Source organism: Copadichromis virginalis, linkage group LG18 (assembly GCF_057382275.1).
Source record: "Copadichromis virginalis isolate Kocher_CV1m ecotype Utaka linkage group LG18, C_Virginalis_male_GT1.1, whole genome shotgun sequence".
Classification (NCBI taxonomy): domain Eukaryota; kingdom Metazoa; phylum Chordata; class Actinopteri; order Cichliformes; family Cichlidae; genus Copadichromis; species Copadichromis virginalis.
In genome coordinates, this window is record NC_140635.1 from 20,102,596 (window position 1) to 20,117,653 (window position 15,058).

Here is a 15,058-nt window from a genome sequence, read left to right on the forward strand (position 1 = left end):
AGGGCTCGTCCAATAATGTCCAGTCTCGTCTCCTTATAATTAGCTTCTTTTTTGTTTTTATTAGACAACAATCAATTAAAATAAATTAAATGATTAGTAAAAAACAAAAAACAGTCTTTCTGTGTTTCGTCTATATTATAAAAGTCCTGTATCACAATTATTTTGAATAATGTATCTTTAAATGCAAAATATATGAATTCTATCGAGAAATTTTCCAACAATACGGAGATTTCTTGTACTAGAAAAGCAAATAATAATCATATTAATAATAATAATGCTGATAATAATAGCAGCATACTTCTTTAGCAATGCTCTTATTCAAAGGGTAAACAAGATAAGATTTAAAAGTGCAAAGAGAAAAACACATTTGCTTTCTCCTAAAAAGATATTGCAGTATTAGCAGGGCTGAAGAGCAACAAATATGTTGGAATAAGTCTCATTCTGTTTACATTATTAAGCTGAAAAACATCTGGAACCAGGATTTAGATAATACAGATGTTGTCTGAAGGCATCATAAAAACGCTACATGGCAGATTTTAGCCTGTTGTAGGACCTACAGGCTTACAGTCGTATTTAAAGCATCTCCACTGTCCTGCAGAATGATACAAAGATAAAACTAAAACAAACAAACATAAAACGCCTCAATATCATACATTCATTTTTCTTATATTCATATTACCCTGGCTTTGCTTTATCTTAATGACCGACAGATAGTGAAGTATTCACTCTCTTCTGGCTATAAAAAACAGAACATCCATAACAGTGACTTCTGCGAAAAGGTGACGGAAAAAAATGTAGATCAATCCAGTTTTTGCTTTGATGGACCTCCTTCGTGAGCGACCCCCAGCTGCAGTAGTGAAAAGCTGCTCCGGTGTCACCGGGAATTGGTGCACTTGTGCTCCAGGCCAACCATGAACCACTCCAGCTTGGCTGAGATCAGCAGGTTGTAACTCATCAGGACTGTTCTCAGACTCTGAGTGCTTCGAGGAACACAAGACAGCGATGGAGTCACCACTGCCCCCTGGTGGTTGAAATAGGAAACACAGCAATGATGTGTAGTTTTTAAAATGGAAATAGGGAAGAGCATGAAGCCTGTGAAAATGTTCGGAGTCACCTGGAAATGAGATTGTTGTTGAACTGGGCTATTATTGACAGTAGGTGGTTTAATGACTGTCATTAATGAGCCTCTGTGTGTTTTAATACCACATTCTATATTACCGAATATTATAGTTAAAAAGATCTTTTATTTCCTATTTGATGACTATTTTTGTATTGTAGTAGCACAGCTGATTTTTTCCCCTGCTGTTTAATTAAACTTTAATTTAGTTAGTTCATTATCTGGAGCATCCATCTTTTTTATGGATGATTATAATTGTAAAATGGACCAAAAGTGTTTACCACTCGCTTTATAGAAAAGCACAAACTGACTCTAAACAGCATAAAAATGAAAATTAGATTAGATTAGCATCCAGATAATGGTCTTGGAGGCAGAGCTGTAAATTAAAAAATAACACCCAACTAAGACTGTCCACTAAAAGGTAAAGACGGGCTCACAAATACGATGATAAAATGGGAGATTTGTACAGGATCAAAGGAATCTTTAATAAGGAAGGCTATCAGTCCTATCGGTCCTCTGGATGCTGCATAGTTGGAGCCAGGTTGCTCCTATGACAGGACCGAGCACTAGATCCAAACTATTTAAAGAAGAAGCAGGTAGCAAGTATCCTGATTGAGCGGGCAGCACACTTGTGAGAAGCACTTTATGAGGCTTGAACACGCTGAAAATTGAAAATACTAGCAGTGCTACTCCTCAGCCTGCTAGCACTTATGATATAAATTGGAAAAATCGCAGATGATTTTCAGGAAAGTTGAACGACTGACTTTGACCTTGAGGTCAATGTCACTGGGATTCAGACTACTTGGAGATTTCTAGCAGATACACCAATCTCAAAATCCTACGTTGCCTCATTCATGAGTTATCGCATTCACAACCTTGGGTTACCACACTGCCAGCCTAGTAGGGTGACGACAATACACTGTCAGCCTTTTACATCTAACAAGAAGACTGTCAAAGGTTTGACATGCTTTGTCGTTTCTTTGACATAAACAAAGCAAAATGTTATTATTATTTCAACTAAAAATAATTATTTCTATATTTGTTAGTGCTGTACTAAATTTTTTATTCACTTTACACCTGATTGGATGATTAAAAATATGAGATTCATGTCAAATATAATTTCTTTTTGGGTGAACAGCAAACCTGTGCTCACGCACATTGAGCTTAAGTTTGTGGTCTTGCCCTTATGACTTCTGAGAACAACTTTCTCACTAACAAAGTATGCGCTGTTATCTTCTTCATGTCCTGAGGAAGGAAAGCTCGGGTCACACAGCATAACATCATCGCTTCCAGTGCACGGAGATTCCAGAAAGACTCACAGACTTACGAGAAACCAGGATATTTCCACGCCAGAGGAAGCTGATAATGCCTCTGTATCACATGCACACCAGTGGTAGAGAACCCCGTTACATGTGTTCCCTCACGATGTGCGAACTTGTATCAACACAACACGTGTCGTAATGTGTCTGATGTGCTTGAGTGACAGAGACACTCAGTCAGCTTTTGGATTTGCAGGTGAGAAGACATGCAGACTTTAGTTTGACAGTGAAAGCTTCTAAGGAGCTGAAATTCTACGTTACCTAAAGAAAATATCTGAATCCAAGACATTCAGAAATTTTGTGGCCAAATTTACAGCTAGTCTACCATTTGCACTTACACTGAACGGCAAATCGGTGCTTACTGGGAGTGCTTATGAGCTTGTTTGCATGCAACTTGTCACTGTGAGTACGTCTTACGCTCAGCTGAAGGCGGGTGAGGATGAGCAGGTAGTTGTTGATGTTGTTCTCCAGTCTCTGCAGCAGCAAAGCGCCACATCCTGCCGGTCTGAGGCTCCTTTCAGACTTCACACCCTCGACAAGAAGCCTTAAAGATGCAACTATCTCTCCTCTCTTCTCCCGCTCCTGCAGTTACATGCACATTCAGAAAAGGGAGGAGAGGTAATAAAATGTTTGGCAGCACTTCATAATAAAGCCCATGACTTATGGTGCAATTTTCGATCGTTTTACGTGTAATTTTTCTTGATTTAGGGAGTAATTTTCAGTACCTAAAAATACTTAGAACAAAAAGGTTTTAAAGGAAAGAATAAACGAATTATACTTTAAGTATTTTGCTTAATGTGAACCTTTTGTGTATATCAGCATCCTAATGTTTCCCAAATTACCCAAAGTTGACGATGAACCCTAAATGTCTATTAGTAATGTAAGAAGGGGAGGTTAAGATATTACATAATGCAGCCCACAGCCTTAATGAGGAAGCAGTGTTTGTCTTTTCCTCAAAAATAGCCCAAAGGTATCTTTCTCCATATTATATTGACAGTGTAATCTGGGCCTGCTTTATAATAACCCAAAATGTGTTCACTGCTAAATGCTCACAGTGCAATTTGTTCCTTAATTAGTTTAAATCCTCCAATTTGATACCAAGTTGTTCTGTTGTGCCTATTGTGCTGAACATTACACCCTAAATTCAGACAAAACACACTGTGAATACTGGGAAATTACACCATAAGCTGTGGGCTGTTGTACAAAGTGCTACCAAATGTTTTACTCAAATCTGCTGCGGTGGAGGATGGATTCATATGTGTGCCAGCATTACCGATTTGTGTTCCCAAGATGCTGCGTGAAGCTCAGTGCAGGGTAGCTGAACCTGTGTGGAGAGGGTTGCCGAGCCATTACAATTACTCTGCAACGGAGGAGACACGGGAGAGACAAGTGACAGAGACAAGACAGACAGGTGGACAGGCTGACTACAGGTAACAACAGACAACAGGCGGATTAGATACAGCATCCAGATGGAGGTTGTGAAACAACCCATTTCTTTAAAATAAATTGATCTTGAAGCCAGAGAGGAAGGCAGTGACATTCTTACCAGTGCACTGGACATCTCGGGCACAATATTCAAAGCCTTTCTGGCTGCTCTACTGCACACAAACTCTGTGGACTTGGTCTCACTGTCCCACACTTCAGAGGCTATCATACAGAGCAGCAGAAGTCCTGGATAAGGTCAGAAATACATGCTGAAAGTGAGCCGTCCCAATAAAGTTTGTAATAAAAGACTCATAAGTCAACCTTTTGTACTCACTGCTTAAAGCCATGCCCTGCTTGGCTTCTCCGTATGAGTCCACATTTGTTCCATTAAGAGATGTGCCCAGAAATTGAAAATGTGGAAAATGCCCAGAGTCTGCTGTGGTGTCCTGTTTGTCTTCTCACCACTTGATTTCCCACCTTCTCATTCAGTAGTGGGAAGTGCGAGTGTTATCTAGCCTGAGAGCAGGATGTGCTCCAACTTCTCTGCTGCGCAGCACAACAGAATGTTATAAACTGAAAGTGGCATTTTATTGATATCAGCGAGACTATTTTGCTTCTGAGTTGGCTGTCGTAATACTCGGGGAACAGCATCGTTGCTGGAAAACAGGTTAATGATCTATCATTGTGAAATAATCCATTGACACAGCTGTCCTGAAAGATATTTACTTTTCGTCCAGGTTAGCGCTGGCCAATAGAAGTCACAGCCAGGGTACATAAACGTCCCCAAACTGTCCTAGGGAGCTAAAGGCGCCAGCAGGTGGGTGTGTGTAAGCACCGTGGGTGTATAACCTGTGTGTGATGACATAATGCATGCGTGACTTAATGTGTTTAGAGAATTTGAGGCGCCCTAAACGCCCAGCAGATTGCAAATGTTTCATTTTTTTTAACAAAAGCTTATAGAAAGACACAGCTTGTAACTTCTAAACAGGCTTGCGGTCTTTGCAGGCAGGACAAGGTGACATCACTGGCAACGTGATTACCCACTCGAGGATCGCTTAATAGCTTGTAAACATGACAGAGAAGGAGAAGTGAACAGTCTGCACCCGGATGCATGCAATCACCCACCGGGTTGCGCTACCTTTTGGGTCGCAGCTGGAGGACGAAGCGGTGAGGCTCCAGTTCAGCTGCCATGTGAGGGTTAAGGTTAAAAGGAGGCGCATTAGCTGTCAACACACATGGACAGGAGACAACGTGGGGAGTGCACCATTCATCCTCATTTTCAGTCACACGCGCTCATCATCCTACCACCTCAGTCTGGACATTGACTGAGCCCCGCTGTCTTCACCTTCCTGCACCCGAGCTATTTTTGCGTGTCATGATTAAGACGCACGACGCTTAATATGGGACCTTAAAGTGTTTGCGCGCGCGTGTGGTGGTGGTGGTGCCACATGCGAGCAGAGAGGGAGAGAGAGAAAGAGAGAGAGAGAGAGGGATGCAGAGCATGACCGAGCATCAACACTCAGTCTATGTTCTGTTTCCCCCCTCCAAGCTTCCCTCTGTTTCTGCAGTCGATCCCGGCCGCTGTTAATTAAGACGAATGCGCGACGCCGATCCGCATATGATGAGCGGAGCGCCTGGATTTCTGCACACGAGGAGAAAACTGCGGTCTGTAACATTGACGGTACCCGCATTGCATCACGGACACGACACCCGGTACCCCGCTGTCTCCCTCCCACCTCAGCAGGCGCAGATGAGGAGGCTGTAGCATCTTATCATAGAGTTTCTTTGACTTGTGCAGCCGCGCTCTCAGGCGGCCGGCTGCTGTTGCTCATGGTCTCCAGATTCAGCCAACAGCTGGCTGCTCCTCTGTGCGCCGTTCTGGAGGCGCAAAGCCGGTAATTACGCGCGGTGCTGACAACTTTGGCGCGGCGCTGTATGGAATGCGCACCAGCAACAGGCCATTCTCTGGGATCTACTGAGATTTCCCTTCCTGGGAGTAAAGTGCGATTTTCGGGAGTCATCTGCAATCAGATCGCCTCATCGACTGAGTGAGCGCTACAACCTGTGGCTGTGCGCCACTTTATTTCTGTCAAAATCCTGCTAAGGCGCAATGGAAGGACAGAGCTGACGGTTTTGAATACGTAGCCCGGAGAGCAGGGGGAAAAAAGGGAGAGAGGAAGACAGCAGCCCAGGGAAAAAACGTGAGTGCACAGCTGGATTAGTGTCTCTTTTCTGTCTTTTTTTTAAAGTATCAAATGTCACAAAATGTTCCAAAGTTTGCTCATTCCAGGGTCAAGGGCAAATTCTAAATGAAGGTCTAACTGGGCTTTGGTGTATTTGCTGGTGTTCAGGTTTCGTTTTGTCTTTATTTCTTCTCAGTTTTCTTATTCTCTATCAGCTGTATCAGCCAACAGGAATGAAAGACAACTGAGAAACTTGGCACACAAAACTGAAGGGGCACAGGTGGTTGCACATCTTCATGTTGCAGAGGAATGACTCAAGGTGCTTGTGGCAGTGTGGCTGTATCACACATCTATGCCAAATGTTCCATAACAAAACAACTTTGCCAGTGATCCGTATGTATACACCACCTAAACATTCATTTAATTCTAATGACAGGCTTTTTATATAATACGGAAGAGCGTCTTACCTCATGTAGACACCGAGGATCAGTGGGTAAGAAACACATCAATCTGTCTGTGGGTTTTTTTCCCTCCTGTATGCTGGTGCCACACTGGCCTCCGTGCACAGGTGATAGATTTCTAAAAACTCCTGTAGAAATGGAGAGATGTGGGTCAGTGTGCTGGTGCTTGGGGCTGCAGAGCACCCAGTTTCTCTGCTGTCAGGACCACAATACACACAATACCTCTGCCCGTTTATGAATGCCAGGTCCTTGATATAATGATGCCAGTGACACATATTGCTCTCAAGGTTATAATGCAAGGCCGAGTTGGAAGCCCACGGTGCATATGAACACGAAGAGCATGAACAATTGTTTTTTGTGAACGTGTGTGTTTCTGTGCGTGTGTTTTTTGGTAAAATGCCACAGTGGTCTCTGAGGGCCTGGTTCATTTTGGTGCCTGTGGCCCAGCACTTTGAACCGGTTGCCTTGCCAATAGCCAATAAGCTGCAGCCTTTTGCAGGACTGTCAGCCAGTCAAACTAGTCCCCACAGGAAGTTGTGATGTTTTTTATTCAGGATGACCTGAGACTGGTTCAATTTTTTAATGTGAGAGCCACAATTTCAAGAATTTATTAGCAACCCGCCATTTGGTGGTAAAACTTTCTAACAATGCAAGTAGCAGTTTAGAAAAGACTCTTTGGTTTGGCTTAAAAAAAAGTTTTAAACGTCCTGAAACCAAACAGAAAAAAATATTGGCAGACATGAAGGTTTGTTTTTTTTTTTTTTGAAGCAGTGAATCCCTGGAACAGTGGTTATCGTTTAGGTGTGAGGCCCACTTGGCAGCACATCTGTCAGGGCAGTAGATTTCACTGCCAGTATGTAGCACCTCTGAAAAGCCTTCCAGTGAAAGCCCAGAGAGATGACTGCTTGCAGTATAATTACACCACACATGTGGGAAAAGGAAATGATCTGAATGTGTAGCAAGTCTTCTCGTGTGAGCATTTGGAGGTGGATACTAGCTCTCTTGAGACACGCACAGATGGGTGACAAATTATAGGAAAAACATGAACACTTGTGCGGGGTTTTCTGTCTCAAATAGGCCTTTGTGTGTGACCGTTGATTAATCTGCACAGAGGAATGGCAATGAGCCTGTGTTACTTTACCTAACAGAAATCTGTGCATTTTTCTGTATTTTATAATTGAAGAAATTAAACACTACTTAAAATATAGTCAGTACAGTCCTAGTAGTTAACTTTTTTCCCCCAAGTCCACTTCTGCCTTTAGAGGAAAAGGTCACTCCAAAGCATGTTAAAACATCACATCAAGAAACATTTCTATTTATTTATTTACTTTTGGATTGGATTTCTTTTTGAATGAAAAAGCTTTGCAGAGAGAAATGCATTTTAGTTTCCAGCACAATATGAGGCATTTCCAGCTCGCACATTTTTCACATAAAAAATCTCTTATATTTTCCTCATTTCATCCTGAGAGTGTGCTGCCTTCGTGCTTCAAAGAGTCAGAGAGTTACTGTCATTTTAGCTCAGATTGCATCAACACGAGAATGTTTAAAAATTTAAGGCCACACAATACAGATTTCTCATGTGAAACTCAGCGTAATTGTTATGGGAGGCGCTAAACGGGCTGAGAAAACAGTTGCATCTTGTCTGTGGCTCCCAGAGGAGATTTCTAAAGTCAGTGAAAACAACTTTGATCATGTCATCAGGGTTATGTTCGGTTTTAGCACAAAAGAGTGCAACACCAACGTAGTTACCCCGCAAATGATGGAGGGCTCAATTACACACACTAATGAGTTGCTTTATGGGAATTCACTTTGACCTTGCTTCAGTTTTGCCCACTTCACTTTTCATGTTTGAGAGATATTATCACACATGCTGACTTATCTTTTTAAAATATCTATGAAGGATTTAATGCAGTCAGATGCTGTGACATAGACCGACAAACAAGATCCTCTACAGGCTATGCCAAAAAGTGATTGCTGGTATTTAAACTGATGTAAATGACTTGCTGACCTGTAATCTCTCAAACATATCTCTCTTGAATGATTTCAAGCCATTTTGAGACACAAGGTAGTCAGTAATTTTTATATAGCCTTGAAAACGTCTCATTAAGATAAAAAAAAATCTGCTTTTAAAGAGACAGCCGGCCAAAATACAGGATAAAAAAACATGAGTGAGAGAAATAGGTATTTGATCCCCAAGCAAAACATGATTTAGCACAAGATGGAGAAACCCTTGTTAGTGAGTACAGCTATAAGATGTTTCTTGTAGTTGCTCATCAGGTTTGTGCACATCTCAGGAGGGATTTTAGTCCACTTCTCTTTACAGAAGCTTTCAAAGTCTGTTAGGTTTCTTGGCTGGTCTGGAGACTTGCTAGGCCACTCCATGACCTTAATGTGCTTCTTCTTAACGTACTCCTTTGTTTCCTCAGTGGTATGTTTTGGGTCACTGTCGTGCTGGACGGCCCATCTATGACCCATCGTCAGTGTTGTGACTGAGGGAAGCAGGCTCTCGACCAAAGGTCTATGGTACATCGGTGCTAATTTTGACAACAAAATTTGATTAAGTTCAATCTTTTACTTTTAGTCCAGGTAGTTAGCCCCCCCAATTCTGCTTTTCAGGCACAGATAAAATGTGCGTACCTAACCTGGAGATTACCTCTGACCAGATCACTTTCACACTCATCCCGCTTTTGTACACTACTTAATTAGTTCTGATTGGATTTCATCTCTCCAGAAAAGTTTCATCTTGTTTTTATTCATTGACACAAATGTCAGTACATTTCCATCCCAGTTTTTGTGCTGGTGCATTTGTTTTTATTTAGTTATCGTCTTGTTTTTATCAGAAGAAAAGGTCATTGATAAAAACTGATCAAAATTATTGGTCAGTAAAATGAACACTGTTGTACATGGCTCTGTCCTTTGTCCCCTCAATGTAACAAAGTCGCTCTGTAACCTTAGCAGACAAACAGCCATACAGCAGAATGTTTCCACCTCTGTGCTTGATGTGGGGATGCTGCTCTTTGGGTCATAAACAACACGGAGGATCGAGCAGATGCCAAACAGCTTGATTGTGGTTTCATCTGACTTTCTCCTAAACCTTCTCTGGATCATTTATATGTTTCTTCCATTTCCAAATAATCACACCAACAGCTGTCACCTTCTCACCAACCTTCCAATCTGCTGGAGCCAGAATTCCTGCTGGGTTGGGCATCACTTATTTGACTCAAATGTGTATAACACCTTCAAAAATTCGATTGGTTACAGCCTATTAACCCCAAAATATAAAAAAAATATACAAGGACATTAACCGTTTTAAAAAACAAAACAAAAAACAACAAAACACCAAAAATGACTTTTTTGTCACAACACCTCGTCCTGACAGCCCTGCTGGGATATTGTAAGGACTTCTTTCTGACACTCATTGAGCCATAAAGCTAAGCCCACTACATTACTCATCACACTTGATCAATCCAGTGATGACTCAAATCAGGAGCAAAGGAGAGCTGGGTCGTCCATGATGTTTGTCCGAAACAATCTCGGCAGAGCCGCAGGCTACCTGACGCCCTCGCACTAAAGCACGAAAAAATAAAGCAGAATAAAATGCGAACATCCTCAAGTCCAGTAAGTCCAAAGAGAGACAGACAGCAGCGGCAGCGGCAGCACAGTGAGAGTGGAGGAGGGAGGCGGTGTATGCAGTCCAGCCTCACCAGCGCTGCTGTGACGCTACAGCCGGCCGTGGCTCTCAATCCGGTGCACCCACCTCGCTTTGCACCATGCAGGAGGTCTTACGATAAAGAAACCTGTTACTCTCTGCACACGAGATGGCAGGCGGCAGCACAGAGTCTTCCTCCTCCTCCTCCTCCTCCACAGACTGATTAGCGGGCGACTCCTGAGAGTCTCGGATTTCTTTTTTGTGGGGGTCTTCAATGGGGATATTGCCGCAATGGTGAAGGACAAGGCCGAAAACAGGACGCTTCAGTACCAGCAAACTTTGGTGAGTTTCACAGATCTCGGTTTGAGTCGTGTGGAGGGCTTTCATGGATGCTTGTTTGACTGGAGGACGGGCGCAGCTGGTGCCTGTTCAGCCGTGTCCTGGATGAGAATAGCAGGAGAGTGTGCAGCTCCTGTGTCCAACATTTCTATACAAAACCAAATAAGATATCTATTTTTTTCTTTTAAAATATGAAGAAAGGGTTTCGGTGTGCTCTCCCTCCTGTGATATGTAACGTCACTCGCTGCTCTCCAGTCATTCACCTTGATCCACAGGTGTTGCATCACTCTCAGCCTCTGCCTGCACCGACCCTCCTAATTAATCCCAGTCAATTCCGATGTCACCAAACCACGTAAGATTAATTAGTTCGGCTTGCAGAATCTCATGTTTGCCTATCTATATTAACCTCATATGTGTCCTAATTGCTTATTATTTAGATGTTAATAACCTTGAAATGCACATCAGAGCCTGCTGGGTGCTTTTGTATTCCAATCATGTCCTGTATTTTCTTATCTTCTCCATTTCTCCTGCACATCTTGGTGTCCCCAGTAATGCCCCCACCCTCCCCTCTTTTATCTTCCTCTCAGCCCTCCTGTCTGTGAGAGTGGCCCCTTGCACATATGAACTAAAAGTGGAGTGTTTCTGAATATTAATTTCCTCGTGCACTAGTTTTCCTCACTTATGTCATTTCACTTGGCTGACAGTGATACCCTGGAGCACTTGAAACAGTGATATTCAGATAAAGGGAACGAGAGAGACAGACAGATTGGCAGGGAGTCAGTCAGGCAAAGCAGTGGATTAAAGTGTCACCCTTCACTGATTTGTGAGCCTTGGTGTGCAGTTGTCTTTTAGCTTCTGGTGACATGTTTTTTTGTCTCGCGTGGATTTGCACATGTGGACTTGAGATCTGTTGGTCAGTCTGTGTTCGTGCAGCGGCATAGGTGTTAAGTGGTACAGAGGTGTTTTTGCTGTTCTTGTTTGTGTGGGGGATCGATGCCGTGCCGTGTGCCTTAGATCAATAGTAATGTAAAATGGCAGTCGGTGTCTCTGAGGATTGGAACGTGCCATCTATCCCCAGAACCTCCTCTGGCCATAGGACTGCGATCAATGGCTTTATCATTCACTCCCCGTACAGCAGTCCATTACCCCAAAAATAGATATGTGTGTTTCTCCACATGCTTGCCATGGTGCAGTGTGTCTCGCAATGCTTCCTATAGGTACAAAGTGGCAGCGCTATTCATCACATACTTTCGTGCAGGTGAAACATCTGTGCTTCTCCCGGGGAAAACTGAGAGATGGATACAAATAAAAAAATCTGATAAGTAAAGGCTCGCAGTGTTTCTTCAAAGTGTGGCTGCAGTCTAAAATTGGATTCTAATGTTGACAAAAGGATCTTTTGTGTTTTATTGTTTGCCATCAGCAAGATTCAGAGGATTTTCAGTAATGCTTGGATTTTGGCAGCAGAGGAACACGGGTGCTGTAGCAGGACTGAGCAGATGACACGGAGCAGATAGAGCGATATGGAGATCTGTTTGATAACTTCTGCCGGATGAGGAAGCGCAGAAACACCATCCCTTCATTTACACGTATTGTAGTCCAAAAAAAGGCTTTCCCCTCCTGTATTTACACTATACTGGCAAAAATCTTTTAATACACCGAGCAGCAGTTTTTACAAGACAATGAGACAAAAAAAAACCCTTTAATTTATTACTGCTGTTGGAGCTGGAGCTTTTACAGCCTCTCAGCGCTGCTGTGACAATCCATTAAGAAAAGCTGTGCTGGGTATTACAAACTTGTCATATAAATGGTACTAACAACTGAATAATTGATACAATTACATTGCAGATGGCCATGTTTGCATTTCTTATTAGAGCCACCCCTAAAGTAAACTGACTTCTGAGATGTAAATAATACCCACTGATATATTGTGCACCGATGCTGCACAAAACCCTAGCTCTTGGAAATTGCTTTGGAAGGAATTCACAGTCTTCACCGATGTCTCTGAGCTTATTATCCAAAGAGAAGAGCAAAAACTGAGAAAAAGAAGTTATTAATAACCATTGAGACTTTCACAAGAAGGAAGCATGAATGAATTTGATCATTTTAGGCAGTAGCGGTTGTTTTCTGCAGGAGGAATCTGCGTGTGACAGTTTGAAAGCAAACAACAATTTGGTGCATGGGTCACTGGCTTCTACAACTGTCAGGTGCAGTGGCATGCTGGGATGGCGTGCGGCGGCTTTCTGCCTCCCCGCTGTCTCGTGGGACGGAGGAACGGAGCAGGTAAAGTGAAGAAGAGGCAGGTCAGAGACTGAAAAGAAAAGAGACAGACGGTGTTGTGGTGACTTGGTTGTCGAGGTGTTGCCGCTTCCATCTGAAGCTTTTTCAAAGGCCTTTCTCAGAGGTGTGGGAGGTCTGAATGTGTCATTGGGTTTGCGTGTGTTTTCTCTTTTCAGAAGCGTGGGCAAGTTTGCTCTATAGGTCCTGCATGTGCAGTTAGTTTGTGATTATACGTGAGTGTGTGTTTGTGTGGGGGGGTATGCACTGCACCTACGCATATGTCTGCCTACGTACACAGTCTTAAACGAGTGCGTGGTGAAGTCGTTGTCAGAGCAGATGTCAGCAACAGCCCGTTCGTGTCCTTCCCGCAGCAGGAGGCTTTTATATTCCACTGCTGCAAGGATCAAAGTCCTCATCCAGTTGAGAAGGAGAAGCCAGCCGCGCTCCACCGGCACTATCACCACCAACACCACCACCAGAGCACTGCAGCGCCACAGAAATATACAGCACCTACTGTACACATGTTGAAATGTATGTGTATGTAAATGTATGTAAAAATGTATGGAAGTCTACACAAGGTGTTTTTTTTTTATTTGTGCCTTTTAGCGATCCAATTCTTGCTATTTTAAAATCACTTTCAGCGTGTGTGTGTGTGTGTGTGGACGCTGACTATATAAAGCAACATTACTGCATTTTTATGTAAAGAGAGCACACAGTGGCACACCAGGAAAGAAATCCATTTGATATTTTCCCAGCGAGACCGAATTTTAGCATGTGGATTTCAAATTCTTGTATAGATTATGGAGATTTTCTCAAAAATGTTCCTTTATTTAATACAAAAACCCAACTTACGTGCATCTTTTTCATACATGCATCCATACAAATACGGTGCTAACACACTATTTTCATAGCCTGTTAGTATGCACAGATTGCCTCTAGATCAGCAGCGAGCAGGCGCTCTGTCTACAGAAAACTGGACTCACCAGTGCGAGTCTATTGCCTCTCTTCTTTCTTTTGTATTGTTTGGTGCAAAGTGTCACAGACCAGTTGGGTTGGTAAATATGAACATGCTGCTTGCAGTTTACTTGTGTCACTCTGAAGGATTTCTGCCTTTTGGAATTAACAAAAGTGTTACCATTTCTCTCAGTGCCATTTGGTGCAGCTAGCTTCAAAAGTTGCCTTTGCGCTCTATGATGAGATCTCTTCAGGATTCAAACACTGTGTACATTTATATTCATATATTTTCAGCCTCTTTCTCTGTTGTTTTTGCACACACACACACACACACACACACACACACACACACACATACACACACATAAAAGCGCTGTCTCTTCAGGGGGGTTTAGTTGCTCTTAGTCAGCATTCTGTTCGTTCTCCCACACAGACGCTGGCTCGAGTCCATTTCAGGTCCTGTCACTTCCAAATAGTGCTGTTACCTGCACACAATTGAACAGGCCACTGCAGAGACTGTAGACAGAAGAAAATCTAATTTTAGGCGCTTCTTAAAATAGCCCATGCTCATTGTACTGTGTTCATGAGCTAAATGGTATCCATTAAAAGAAATGCATAGTAGCCATTAAAAATGTTTAAATGGTTACATGCTCTGTGGAACAACTTCAAAGTGGATGCAGGGGACAGTGACTTAAAACTCAAATAGTGAAATGTTGACAAACCAAAATTCATGATTAGCAATGTGTAAAACAAAGCGGTGGACGAGTAAATGTGCTCAGTAACTAAAAATGCAGTAAAGGTCAATGTCAGAGGCAATATACATTTATCCTATGATAATAACGGCATAGTTGGTTGATGTGGCTAACTAATTTAACTAATTTATACTGTATACTGTTGAGCAATACTGAAAGCACAATATCAGGCTAAATGTGTAACTGTGCTGACGGGTGGGTGATTAGGGTGTACGACAGGTCCTCAGCTCTGATTCCAGGCCACCTGGATATTTTTTGTCTTAACGTCATCCCACTGCTCTCTTTCCTTACACTTCCTGATTTTCTCCCTACTGCAACTCCCCATGTCACTGGTAATATATTCCTTTTCCTTTCGGCTTAGGAGAGATTGCCGCCTGTGTGGAACGTACAGGAGGCGGCACACATGACAAACACTTGCTTGCTGTGAAATCACTGAGCTGTTACTGCTCTGTTCTTATATTAGTGCCGTCAAATGTCATACAGATTTTATAGTAGAGAGCTGGCAGGTTAAAAAAAACCTTTGTGACAGATCTTAGCCGGGTACGATCTATGGATGTAGTAATAGCTTCAAGCAATATTTTC

General features: G+C 42.6%; 2 protein-coding genes across 11 annotated transcripts in view; one reads left to right on the top strand and one right to left on the bottom strand.

Moving 5' to 3' along the window:
• Positions 1 to 39: 39 nt before the first annotated feature.
• Positions 40 to 4,722, bottom strand: thpo (thrombopoietin). Of its 2 annotated transcripts, none has more exons than XM_085439942.1 (5): positions 4,196 to 4,722; positions 3,983 to 4,107; positions 3,710 to 3,760; positions 2,854 to 3,018; positions 40 to 1,021 (listed from the first exon to the last, which is right to left on the bottom strand). In XM_085439942.1, the coding sequence occupies exons 1-5, from the start codon at positions 4,206 to 4,208 to the stop codon at positions 875 to 877; spliced, it is 501 nt and encodes a 166-aa protein (XP_085296068.1). In that variant the 5' UTR covers positions 4,209 to 4,722; the 3' UTR covers positions 40 to 874. The 2 variants fall into 2 exon arrangements, with proteins under 2 accessions (XP_085296068.1, XP_085296067.1); XM_085439941.1 differs by having other exon boundaries at positions 3,710 to 3,796.
• A 17-nt stretch (positions 4,723 to 4,739) lies between these two features.
• Positions 4,740 to 15,058, top strand: part of clcn2a (chloride channel, voltage-sensitive 2a) — a 73,199-nt gene continuing 62,880 nt past the window's right edge. For 7 of the 9 annotated variants that reach the window (XM_085439922.1, XM_085439927.1, XM_085439925.1 and 4 more), the window contains exon 1: positions 9,215 to 10,496. In XM_085439922.1, coding sequence (XP_085296048.1) covers positions 10,446 to 10,496 — 51 coding nt within the window. In that variant the 5' untranslated portion in view covers positions 9,215 to 10,445. Of the gene's footprint in view, positions 6,063 to 9,210; positions 10,497 to 15,058 lie in introns of those variants that run through there. The other 2 variants (XM_085439929.1, XM_085439933.1) reach the window with 2 other exon arrangements.